The 13,764-nt window shown below is 44.2% G+C and overlaps 1 protein-coding gene across 2 annotated transcripts in view; it reads left to right on the top strand.

The window, feature by feature from the left end:
- The window catches only part of tsnare1 (T-SNARE Domain Containing 1), a 273,037-nt gene that overhangs the window by 128,263 nt on the left and 131,010 nt on the right, over positions 1-13,764 (top strand). For both annotated transcript variants that reach the window (XM_056270897.1, XM_056270896.1), the window contains exon 9: positions 29-111. In XM_056270897.1, the coding sequence (XP_056126872.1) occupies positions 29-111 (83 nt within the window). The remainder of the gene's footprint in view (positions 1-28; positions 112-13,764) is intronic.

Raw genomic sequence — 13,764 nt, 5'->3', positions numbered from 1 at the left:
TAGGCTAATGCTTGTTTTCTCTTCCCAGACAGCATTGAAGACTACATTCAGACCACTTCATCACACGTGGACTCAGCCAATCAGGAGCTTGCAAAAGCCAGCCATTATCAGGTATGTTATTGACTTCTTGGAAAGCTACTGCATTATGTCACACAAAAAGCAGTTTGGTATGTAAAAGGAGTCTTTCGGTAACAGTCTATGAACACAATTATTGTTACAGGTTTGTTTATTAGATTCAGTTGACAGCACACAGTGAGATTTTCAACATGCTGTCATTCATTAGACGCTCACTTCAGTATTCACCCTTTACCAATTACCTGACTGGTAGACCATAAACCTATTTGAAAATGTGTCATTGATTGTTCACTTGCTCAGTTTAAGTATTAAGTATTGTGTTTGTTGAAACAAAATGGCTGTGTATTACACCTTTGTCTATCCTGGTGCCATGCATAATGGATGTTTTTATTCAAATTGACTTAATTTGCATTCAAAGTATTTTTTTTTATCAGCCATCAGTTTATGCATTCCCAAATCAATGTTTTGGCTATATAATCTTGAACATGGTTGGAAACACTGTTAGATGACTGTTAGATGACATTATACATGAATTATTTGAAATGATAAATTAATTATTAAACATGTACAAAGCACGTTGCTTTTTGTGTTGCCACTTTTTATTGCTCATTGAACCATTTTAAACAATTGTTCATCTTGATTTTGTTACCTATGAGATACAAAAAGGGATTTTTATACTAAATAAATTACCCATTTCAACAATCTACTCGATCACAACAACAGGTTTCATATGATGTCCCCTGGCTATCTTTAATAATATACTGACAAAATTGTCATTGGTATAATGAAAAATCCCCACTTTCTGAAGCCGGAAGGCTCAAATTATTATTTTATCAAAATACAGTAAAAAATAGCAGTAGTAATTTAATTAAAAAATTGTAATACTGTGAAACATTATTTAATTGTAAAATAACGGTTTTGCATTTACTGTATTTTAAAATGTAACTTATTCCTGTGATGTTATAGATGTATTTTCAGCATCATTACTCCAGTCTTCAGTCTCACATGATCCTTAAGATATCATTTTAATATGCTGATTTGGTGCTCAAGGAACATTTCCTATTATTATTGCTGCTTAATTTTTTTGATGAACCCGTAATACACTTTTTTTTTAATGAATGCATCTATGCTTCCAAACCTTTGAATGGGAAGTGTATGTGTTCATTTTCTTTTGGATATTTTGGTAACACTTTATTTTGATGGTCCCTTTTGAACATTCTGTTGACTATATATCTGTTGACAATGGAAATGTTTCTTCAACAGGAAAATAGAGAATGCAAATGCTAGGTTGGATGCATAGACTGTAAAAAAAAAATGGACAAAGCGTCTGTGACGTCACCCATAGACTTTCTGAATAACGGTTTTAAGGCCGTTTATGGGGGGTATGGGCGGCGCCATCTTTTGAAAATCTTGGGAAATTTTTTCTTTGTGTGAGACTGAGCCGGCCGGTGGATGCGCCTCTTCAGCCAAGCAGCCTCAGCTATCTGTAACGTTACAAGATCGACTGGCAGACTAGGCTACTTTTTACAGTCTATGGCTACTACATTCACTGCAAAGCTGCTGAAGAACAATGTGGGACATATCAGTCTATTCTTATGTTACATTTATTCATTTGGCAGACGCATTTACAGTGTTTCAAACGTCAGTTATAACCGGTTATAACCAGAGGCATAGGCGTAATTTGCGGGTGGGACGGGTGGGACATGTCCCCACCACTTTTTGCCAGGGTCGATATTGTCCCCACCAATTTTGAACTCGGACGCGCGCTTTAATCCATTGCGGAGACTCTCTATTCGTTCCGGTGAAATCACAAAGTAAAATGCACACAAACGTGTCCCTGCTTGATATACAACCACTGATAAACATAATCGGTTTTAATGAGAGAGAAAAAAAAACTATACGAATGCGGATTAGAACCCTGAACCTCTGACACGCTTGGCAAAAGTTCTGCCACTGGGCCATTAAAGTGCATGCATGTGATTGTCAGATCTATGTATTTCTTCACGTGAAAATTCTCGCCAACAACGACATATTAGATCTCAATAAACGACTAATTAAACACAATGTACTATTTAAATCGATTGCTGGACATCTGTATGTTATTGTACATAGGTACATATGATTTATGATTTAGCATTGTATTAGCACCCCAAAACCCCACCTGTCCCTACCTTGGACGCTAACGGCGATTTAATGCTAACTGTTGCAGTGCAACTGCCCACAAACATTGATGCTAAATAGTGCTAACTACGTGAAATAGAAGTGGAATGTCACTTACCGGAAAAAAATGGAGCGAAGTACTCCTACAGTGTCGGTTAGTGCAGTTTATAGCAGAGCAACCCATTTTATGTACGATATTTCAATACAAATGTTCAGAAAGTATACAGAGGTGGTATGATGTGTTGTGTCAGATCATGGCCGAGACGTCAAATTTCAGGAATTCCACTCGGCACAGCCCGTTATCAGCTGTCAATCAAGCTGTCAATCAAAGTTAACCACGCCCTTATTTGTCATACATTTTATATCTAAATATGATCTAAACTAACGAGTTAGAAAAAAATTCACCCCCCTCACAGTTGTCAGGCACTCGGAACCTATCGAAAAATACAATAAAAGTCCATGGGACCAACCTGTAAAAACATGAATTTATGTGAAAGCGGACATTTTAACATGGGGTCTATGGACATTTGCTCCCTTTTGGGACCTGCCCCTAGCGGATTTTCGATGTATTGCAGTTTTTCGCACTTCCGGGTAGGCTTCATTTTTCAGATTAGAATGTTGCCGCTTGGTTGGATGTCAAGTCCTTCGATAAAGAAAGTGTTTTCGTTGCTGGAAGGCACAGTTTGCACTGTACAACCATGTTGTTGGCATTTTCTTCTTTAAAAACAAAATAGCAGCGGAATTTCCAAGAAATGAAAGCATTTTTAGCCGTGGGCAGCATCGTTTCTAGCACAGTGATTCAATCTGTGTCTGAGGAGATTGTTGTATAGAGAGCTGTTATTTTGCGCATGCACCAGCGGGTGGCACACGTGACTCGTGTCGTGAGTCATTAATCAAGCAACGCTTAATAGTGTTATTATGCCAAAATACAGATTTATTTAGTTTTAAATGAAACCATTGTAATCCTGAAAGTATCCCCCCCTTTTTTTAAAAAGTAACTATAATCTGATTACTACGTTTTTTGACGTAACTGTAACGAATTACAGTTACTGGATTTTTGTATCCTGATTACATAACGCCATTACATGTATTCCGTTACTCCCCAACCCTGCTTATAGACAACCGAATGTGTTAAAGGGACCATCAAAATAAAGTGAAACCGATATTTTTTCTACTTCTTTTTTAGGTTTCTCCACCTCATTGACTCCCCCAGTCGGCCTTATAGAAATCATTTCAGCTCATCACCATTTACTTCTTATCTCTGTTGTCCAGTCATAGATGTGAGACCCTTTCAACTGTTGTTGTCTGCTTAGAGCAGATGTGCACCTTTTTCTACTGTACTTTGACAACCCCAAACTGACACTTTGACCTTTGTTTTCTTAAATTCCTGTCTGATTAGAGCAGTTGGTGTTGGTTGTGGCCTTTTCGCATCATTCTTCTCTGGGGTTCACAATAAAAAATAAAAAACTGGCTAATAATGGGTGGTCATGCAAGTGTGCTCTCACACATTCATGCGTTTGTGTTTCTTTACCGGTTCCCATCTATGTCAGTTTGTGTGTCAAATCAAATGAAGGTCCCAAAGGGGTGCTTTAGCATTCCTCTCTTGGCCGTAGTTTTCTCTTCTCTTCCTTCCTCCACTTACAAGAGCGCAAGGGAGTAAATGAGTGAGTAGCAACAGCTTTTGGATTAATTGTCATTTCATTATCTCAAGGAGAGCTCAGCCGTGACCAAACTCACGCAGAGCAATTTAGCACTTCGTCGGTCCCGCTGCCGCCCACCCCGAAGGGAGGAGGGAAGCGCTCCTGGCTTAGGGCGCTACCCCATTTCCTTTCGAACATCTCCCATAAACCCACAGTGTTGAACATTACACACGCAAGTCAATTAAAAATAGCAAGTCATTTTCTTTCTGTGGCCCAAAATGTCAGTTAACCGAACGCAGGAAATAAATTGAATCTATAATCCATCAAGCCAAAAGCAGTTCCCCTCCGCTCATGGAAGGTCTGTAAATGACAAGAATGATGTTGTATCAGCCCCATCAGAGTTCAATGGACCACGATGGAACATGATTGTTCATTACCATGCTGCTGCTCCAAACTCTAAACTCAAATGAACAGACAGTGAACAGAGTTCACACCATAATACAGACTCCAGACTTCAATTACCATTATTCATTTTCTCCCTCTCTCCATTACAAGGCCGTTTTGTGATGTGGAAAAGTGCTTTACTGGGTGCTTAGTTAAGTTAACCTTAACCTTAGTTAAGTTTATTCAATTCATTTCTAAGGTCAGGAAGTATTTTCTTTGACAATTATCATGTCGATTTTCCCGACTTGATTATACAGTAATGGCATAACTTTTTTAATTAACATACATTTTAGACTCACTATTTGTAGTTATTTTCTCCATTTTTGCTCCTCAACGCAAATAGTGAACATAGCCACAGAAGAGGCTTTGCGAAACTCTAAGAAACACTCTTTCCTGAATTAATCAGATTTTTTGTATGAATCATTTGAACAAAAGATTCAATGACTCACTCATAAACAGTCAATTGAATTATTATTATACTGTCTGTACACATTCACTATTTATACAGCAAATATATCATTCACTATACTCCGTATATACCCATATTGTGAATCATTGATTCACTCATTAAACCAATTCAGGAATGAAACAATTGACTGTATATATCATTTAAAGTCATTGAAACCATTTAAAGTTTTGGTTTTTGGTAAAAGAAAAAAAAATGTTAGTAAAGTTTTTGAAAGAACACTCTTAAGGTCACCAAAGCTGCATTTATTTAATATTTTATAAATTTACAATTTTCTTTTTTTTTAATGCAATTATTCCTGTGATGGCAAAGCTGAATTTTCATTCTTCCGTGTCACATGATCCTTCATATCAGAATCATTATAATATGCTAATTTGGTGCTCAAGAAACATTTCTTCTTATTATTATTGTTGAAAACAGTTGTGCTGCTTTATATTTTTATGGAAAACATGATATATTTAACAATTCTTTGATGAATAAAAAGTTCAAAAGAACAGCATTTATATGAAATATTTTTTTGTAACAATGTTACAGTCTTTAATTTTTACTTTTGATCAATGTATTGCACTGTTTAACTGTTCAAAAGTTTCCTTAATTCTATTAGATGAAAATGTGGATGCATTCGTTAAAATGAAGTGGAGAGTCACTGCCCTTGCTGAGATAAGACATTAAAAAATGGACATGGTAATCTAGTCAAAAAAACAATAACATAACCACTGTTATGCAACACATTTGTACAAATTTTTTCACAGATTATTGCTTGCACATAGCTCGTATCTGGTGTGTACTAGAACATTTATTTGTGTGTGTGGGCCGCGTTAGGCTGTATTTATGTCAGTTGGATGATCTCGTGGCCTGCAGAGTGTGACAGTGAGCGTGGTGTTGGATTATTATTTGCTATCTGGTTGTACATAAGCCGCATGTTGTCCCGATTGCACTGAATCCATGCAGACCAGACGGCTTATTTGTGTGCCCAGAGCAGATTCACAGCTTCAACATACCCTCCGTAACCCTTCCACCCACACACACGAAACATAAGGGAGCCAAAGCGTGATCTAAGGGGGCAGAATGAAATTCAATTTATTAGTATCACTATTACTGTTGCGAATACTTTGGGTTAGGGACTTGATGATACCTATAATCATGCAGTTTGTGGAGGAGAGGTGTGCTGTTACTTTTCTGAGCAATCAGACTTTAGATTTTCCCCTGGTAGATGATAAAATAGGCAAACAATAAAATGTAATTTATTTATAGTGGAGGATGGATCCGAGTTATATCTGGGGACCATTATCTGTCGCCTTTGGCTAGTTGGGGTTTAAAAGACAGTTAGGCCTGGTTTCACAGACAGGGCTTAGATTAAGCCAGGATTAGGCATTAGTTCAATTAGGACATTTAAGTAGCTTTTATAAACGTGCCCTAGAAATTACTGGTGTACATCTTGAGACAAAACAATGGCACTGATATATTTTAAGATATGTCAGTGCAAGTTGTTTTCAGTTAAAACAGCTCAAACATTTATTTTAGTCTGGGACTAGGCCAGGGAAGTGGGGGTGCTGCACCCCCTGTTTTCACAGGATTTGTAATGCAAATTTTTGTTCATTTACATTTATTCATTTTAAGCATTTAGTAATTTATTAGTAATAAACACTAAGTGGGCTATTTAAAAAGTGTTAGGACTATGTATATGTTAAATTATGTTTTTTAAAACATACGCACAGAGTGTGACGTCATATTGTGTGTGTGTGTATAGAAAGAATTCGCAAAAAAAAAAAAAATTGTCTGCAGTCGCTCTACTCCTGAGCGCAGGTCCACCGTCAGTGTTGTGTAAGGTAGGCACTAAGCAGGTTTTTTGTCTTCATTTCTATTTCTTGTTGCTGTGCAGGCTCTTTTATTGTACATAAGTGTAAACGTACTCGGTTACTAACGTAACCTCTGTTCTCTCTAGAGAGGGAACGAGTACTGCGTAATATCTTACGCTAAGGGGAAAACCTCTTTTCCTCGAGATATTGAAGCCAAAAATTATCCTTAATTTTTAATCAATGTAAAACGCTTTGCGGCAGCAAGCAGACATAGGCGAGGCGGCTCACGCGCCTATTGGCTGCCCTGCGGCAAAAGCAGCAGCCTATCGAGAGCGGCTCTGCGTGACGTCTTGACCAATGGGGGCACTTTGCGCCCATTTCGTCACGTCCCGCCAGAAAGGGCGTGGTCTCGCCCTATATAAGCAGGTCGATAGCTGATACAAACTGGTTTTCGTCACGTCCCGCCAGAAAGGGCGTGGTCTCGCCCTATATAAGCAGGTCGATAGGTGATACAAACTGGTTTTCATCGTTGAAGCGAACCAGAGCGTATTGTAAGCACGGCAAGATACGCAGTACTCGTTCCCTCTCTAGAGAGAACAGAGGTTACGTTAGTAACCGAGTACGTTCTCTTACGAGAGTATCTCTCATACTGCGTAATATATTACGCTATGGGGAACACAGTGTAACACGCCGTGCATACAGGGATCCAACACCAAAGTCCCAAGGGCAGAGGCCCGGGGCGCATGTAGTGCATAATCACCATAGACTCACAGAGAGTGAAGGAAGAGGGGCTAGAAGCGTCATTCCTTATAAAATAGCATCCAGAGGAGCTAATCATATAGATATTATACCACGCAGCCAGGGTGAAAACACTTTCAGCCTAAACTGGGTGGCCATACATGTGTCAACACTCGTGGAGCTGCTGTATCAGTCAGTGAGCGATACGCAGGCCAAACTCAGCATCTGGGCCGACACAGCGCGGCAGATCGCACTGAATTCTAGACCGCCAAAAGCTTAGCTTGTAAGGCGGGGACCTCCAGGTTATAGTATTTTATAAATGTAGACGGCGAGGCCCAGCCCGCGGCCGTACAAATATCTTGCATGGTAATCCCGCTAGACCATGCCCACGAAGAGGCCACGCCTCTCGTGGAGTGCGCTCTGACACCCAAGGGACACTGCAGGCCCTTACAGGTGTAAGCCAGCGCTATGGCATCGACTATCCATCTGGATAGGCTCTGTTTTGATGCGGCAAGATCTCTTAGAACGTCCGCCAAAATAAAACGAAAAGCTGCTCAGTCTGTCTAAAACCAGACGAGCGGGACACATAAGCTCTTAGTGCCCTGACAGGGCAAAGGAGACTCGCGTCCTTCTCCTCATTGAGAACCGGAAGGGCGGACAGGGAAATCACCTGGGCCCTGAACGGTGTGTTGAGGGATTTCGGCACGTACCCGTGCCTAAGTTTGAGTATGACCTTTGAGTCATTAGGCCCAAACTCCGTACATGACGCGCTTACCGAAAGCGCTTGTAAGTCCCCTACGCGCTTCACTGAAGCGAGAGCCATGAGAAACACCGTTTTGAAAGACAGATGTTTCATGTCTGACAAATGGATTGGCTCGAATGGGGCACCTTTCATGGCTTCCAACACCGTGGAAAGGTCCCACATCGGGACTGAAGGGGGCCTGGGAGGGTTCAATCTCCGAGCTCCCCTGAGGAAACGCACGACTAAGTCGTTCTTCCCAAGTGGCTGGCCAGACGCCGGTTTTGCAAACGTTGCTATGGCCGCCACGTATACTTTGAGCGTGGATGGGGTTCTGCCCTTATCCAGCAGCTCTTGAAGGAAGGAAAGCACTTCCGTAACCCCGCAGTCTACGGGTGAAAAGCCCTGAGCTTGACACCAAGCAGAGAACACAGACCTCTAGCCTGCGTGATCGTGTTTAACACTCCCTCCTGGAGGTTAGCGGGTACCCGTTGATGGCCCATGCGTGCAGGGACCACAGATCCGGGCGAGGATGCCAAATCGAGCCCCCTGCCTGAGAGAGGAGGTCTCTCCTCAGTGGTACAGGCCACGGGGCAGTGCTGGCCAGCTGCATCAGGACTGGGAACCAGGTCTGGTTTGTCCAGAGCAGGGCCACGAGCAGCACTGGGCATCCGTTTTCCCTGATTCGTTCCAACACTTGAGGCAGGAGCGAGACAGGGGGAAAAGCATATAGGGGAACGCGGGGCCAGACATGGGCCAGCGCATCCCTGCTCTTCGAGCAGAAGTTCGGACACTGAGTGTTTTCGTGGGACGCTACAGGTCCACCTGCGCTCTGCCGAACGTTTCCCACAGCAGTTGGATCGTCTGCGGGTGCAGCGACCATTCCCCTGCTGGGACATTGTTTCTGGACAGTCTGTCTGGTCCCACATTCAGGTGACCAGGCACATGCGCTGCTCTCAGCGAGAGCAGGTTGTGCTGAGCCCAGACCAGAAGGCGTTCCGTCAACCTGTAAAGGTTTTGGGACCTGATGCCGCCCTGGCGATTTATGTGTGCCACCACTGACATGTTGTCCGACCCGACCAGGACGTGGTGACCTTTTATCTGGGGACAGAAGCACCGTAGCGCTTTGTCGACTGCTATCATTTCCAAGCAGTTTATGTGAAGGAGCTTTTCCCGTTCTGACCACAGGCCAGTCGAACGGTCTGCCCTTGAGCAGCGCTCCCCATCCCCAGGTGGAGGCGTCCGTAGACACCACCTGCACACTCGAGGCGGACCCCAGACTCACACCTGACTGATACCAGTCGGTTACTTTCCAAGGTTTCAGAGCTGAAACGCACTTTAGATCGACCCTGAGGCGAAACAGACAGCGGTCCATGCCCGGGGCGGAACTCGCGCTTTCAGCCACATCTGCAGTGGGCGCATGCGAAGCAGGCCCAGCTGGAGTACAGAGGCTGCTGAGGCCATCAGGCCCAGTATTTTCTGAAACCTTTTGAGCGGGACTATAGAGCCGTGGCGGAAGGAGTTCGCGACGCGCTGAATGTCTAGTCCGCGCTCCGGTGACAGGCGTGCTGTCATGGATAGCGAGTCCAGCACTGGTCCCAGAAAAGAAATTTTCTGACTGGGAGACAGCGAGCTTTTTGCTCAATTGACTGTGAGGCCCAGATTCTCGAGGTGTTTGAGTAATGTGGCCCTGTGTTTTATGAGCTCTGAGTGTGATCGAGCTAGAATCAGCCAATCGTCCAAGTAGTTCAAAACTCGCATGCCCCGAAGTCTCAGGGGTGCGAGAGCCGCGTCCATGCACTTCGTGAATGTACGGGGTGCTAGGGACAGGCCGAACGGCAGGACTGTGTATTGATATGCCTGGTCCTCGAAGGCGAATCTCAAGAATCCCCTGTGACGGGACGCTATTTGTATTCGGAAATAGGCGTCTTTCAGATCTATTGACATAAACCAGTCCTCTTGGCGAACTTGCGCGAGGATTTTCCTGGTTGTAAGCATTTTGAACTGGCGCTTCACAAGTGCTCTGTTCAGCTGTCGCAGATCTAAAATGGGTCTGAGACCTCCATCTTTTTTCGGTACTAGAAAATATCTGCTGTATAGGCCCCATTCGCTCTGAGCCTGAGATAAAGGTTCTATAGCACCTTTGCTCAGTAGTTTCGCTACCTCGGCTAGAAGTAGATGTGCTACTTCTGTTTTCACCGTGGATTTGACGCGCGCCGTATAACGGCGGGGGCGTCGAGCGAACTGTAGCGAATAGTCTCTTTTTATAGTGTTCAGCACCCATTCTGTTACCCCAGGAAGCTGTGCCCACACTTTCGCATGAATAGCTAGGGGTAGAATGAGATCTGGGCTCCGGCCATGACGTAGTGACGGCAAGAGAGCTCCGGCGTGCTGTAACGCAGACACTGTGTTTATAGTGTTCAGCACCCATTCTGATACCCCAGGAAGCTGTGCCCACACTTTCGCGTGAATAGCTAGGGGTAGAATGAGATCTGGGCTCTGGCCGTGACATAGTGACGGCAAGGGAGCTCCGGCGTGCTGTAACGCAGACACTGTGTTTACAGTTTGTGAGGCGGGGGGCGCGCCGATCGCGGCGGGCAGCCTGGCCGCGCTCAAATCCCTTATAGCAGTTTGCTGAGGGAGAGAGAGCGGGGCGAGCCCCGTGGGGCTCAACATGTCTGTGAGTGAATGTGGGCGCGGGACAGCGGGCACATTTACTGCACTGAAAACACCGTCGGCCTGAGCTGACTGAATGTGTGTTGGTTTTGTTTTTACAGAACCCGTGGGACATGTGGTGTGTAGTGTTTGTGGGCACTGAGACGTGGGCACATTCACTACGTTTAGTGCACAATCGACATGAGGCGATTTTGTTTGTGCGAGCCCTGCATTTTTGCGGGCTGTGTTTGTGTGTAGAAATGAGCACTGGGTTGTGGGCATTTTTATTACACTCATAACACCATCGGCTGTGGCCGGAACACCAGAAAATACACTGCTTATGTGATTTATCTGGGTCGCCGTGGAAACAGCATTTTTGTGCAGGCAAGCGGGCCCGTGGCACTGGCTTGCTTACTGCAAAATACACTGGAACAGTCGCATTTTCTGGAACTAAACGAGCGAAAAAATTTCGGTGGAAGTCTGGCCGCGGCGAGACTGAAACACCGTCGATTTCCTAGGAGGCTAGGAAGACTTGTGTTGGTTTCGTTTTACAGAAACCGTGGTAGTGTTTGTGGGCACTGGGTTGTGGGCACATTCACTACATTTAATGCACAATTGACATGCGTCGATTTCATTTGTGCGAGCCCTGTACCGTGGCGGGCTGTGTTTGTGTGTAGAAATGAACCCTGGGCTGTGGGCATTTTATTACACTCATAATAAAATGCCACCATCGGCTGTGGCCGGAAAACCAGAAAATACAATGCTTATATGATGTCCCGCTGAAGGCTTGCGTCGACGGCGCGGCTTCTCACTCCGGATCCAGCGATGCGTGTAGCTTCGCTGAAGAGATGAAAACAGTTTGTATCAGCTATCGACCTGCTTATATAGGGCGAGACTTGACGAAATGGGTGCGAAGTGCCCCCATTGGTCAAGACGTCACGCAGAGCCGCTCTCGATAGGCTGCTGTTTTTGCCGCAGGGCAGCCAATAGGCGCGCGAGCCGCCTCGCCTATGTTTGCTTGCTGCCGCAAAGCGTTTTACATTGATTAAAAATTAAGGATAATTTTTGGCTTCAATATCTCGAGGAAAAGAGGTTTTCCCCTTAGCGTAAGATATTACGCAGTACGAGAGATACTCTCGTAAGAGAACAGCCCAATAACCCTTTTATTTAAAAGGTTTAATTTATGTCCCGTAGACCGGTTTGTTGCATTACGATTGAAAGCAGTTTCAATAATGTCAAAAATGTGATGTGCAGTCAGGTTCGGGTGTGTGTATGCTGTTTAAATGAGTGTTCTCACCGATATGCTTGTTGTGATTCGCGAAGTTTTGACGAGTTCTCTTTCATCATCTCGTGTTCGAGGGCATCCGTACTTGACCTCTGCAGAAGTATCCAATTGCACCAAGTCTGCAAGACAGACAGAAGCGTGCAGCCAATGCCAGGTAAGGCCCCACCCCCTTACCTGAGGGCATATGACGCCTGCAAGCACTGCTGTTCTCCAGTTGACATTCGCTTCTCGCGATCTCTGCACTGATACAGCTCGGTTGGATTTACGCTGCTCACCTTACGTGTCTGCAGGAGGACAAATCGCCAGATCAGCCTCCGCCAGGCGTGACAGTTGTTTTTCTACCAAGTTTAGCTGTGTTTGTTTCTGAGCCACCCACGCTCTTGCATCTTCTCACCTGTTTCCCTTTCCACGGCTGCCCGCCACGGATTTTTCTGTGTTTTTTGCCCGTATGTCACTCTCTAAATCTGCCGCTTCTCCCAGGAACAGCCTGTCATGGGCCTGACCAACCGCGTGTGGTGCGCTGATTGCCGCGAAGGACCTTCACCCGTTCTGCGTGGTCTGCTTGGGCCTTAAGCACGCGGAAGAGGCTTTGGAGAACCCGGAGAACTGCAGTCATTGCCGGATGCTTCCGAAAAAACTTTTGCAACGCCACCTTAAAGTTGCCGCGACCCAGTGTGGCGAGCCCGTGGCGCGACTTGTCTTATCTGGGCTGACCAGCCCAATCATGCGTTCCCCGAAGAGGACATCTTTGCGGGCAACCTCCCGCTTATCGACGAACCGGCCGGTTCTGGCAATGACGACGACGCGGGCCTTCTCGGGGTCTCGACGAGGAGGCCTACAGAACCTCACTGTGAGTGTATTGGGCATGTCTCTCCCATAGGTGGATCTCGAACACGAGATGATGAAAGAGAACAATAGGTTACTGTCGTAACCCCGGTTCTCTGAAACATTGAGTGGAGAGATCCACCAGCTTTGCCCCGCTTGCCGCACGAGAAGCAAATTTACTTAATGGAGAACAGCAGCGCTTGCAGGCGTTACACATTGGCTGCGCGCTTCTGTCTTGCCAGACTTGGTGCAATTGGATGCTTCTGCAGAGGTCAGGTACGGATGCCCTTCCCATAGGTGGATCTCTCCACTCGATGTTTCAGAGAACCGGGGTTACGACAGTAACCTATTGTTTTATAGACTTGATATAGTTTCTTATTCAAAATTTAATCAACATTGAACTGACTCGAGCTGAATAATAACACTATTGTAGAGCTGCTTATATTGTAGCTAAATTGAACTCGTTTCACAACTGATTAACTTTACAAAGTTATTAAACTGAACTGACTTCAACAGAATAATGAATTTGAATTTGTCTCATTTGATGAAGTTTGCATCAAATCTGTTATTTTCCTGTTTATTACATAGAAGCTGCTTTGAAACAATCTGTAATGTAAATAAAGATGACTTGACTTGATTTGACCATTATACCCTCTTTTGACTTGGTAGCAACAACCAAGACCAGCCTAAAGCCCAATAAACAGGTCCTTCTAAAAAAATTAGCATATTGTGATAAAGTTCATTATTTTCCATAATGTAATGATAAAAATTAAACTTTCATATATTTTAGATTCATTGCACACCAACTGAAATATTTCATGTCTTTTATTGTTTTAATACTGATGTTTTTGGCATACAGCTCATGAAAACCCAAAATTCCTGTCTCAAAAAATTAGCATATTTCATCCGACCAATAAAAGAAGTGTTTTTAATAAAAT

Source organism: Rhinichthys klamathensis, unplaced genomic scaffold (assembly GCF_029890125.1).
Source record: "Rhinichthys klamathensis goyatoka isolate OS25496 unplaced genomic scaffold, OSU_Roscu_1.1 h1tg000309l_1, whole genome shotgun sequence".
Classification (NCBI taxonomy): Eukaryota; Metazoa; Chordata; class Actinopteri; order Cypriniformes; family Leuciscidae; genus Rhinichthys; species Rhinichthys klamathensis.
This window is presented reverse-complemented; position numbering and strand designations above follow the sequence as displayed.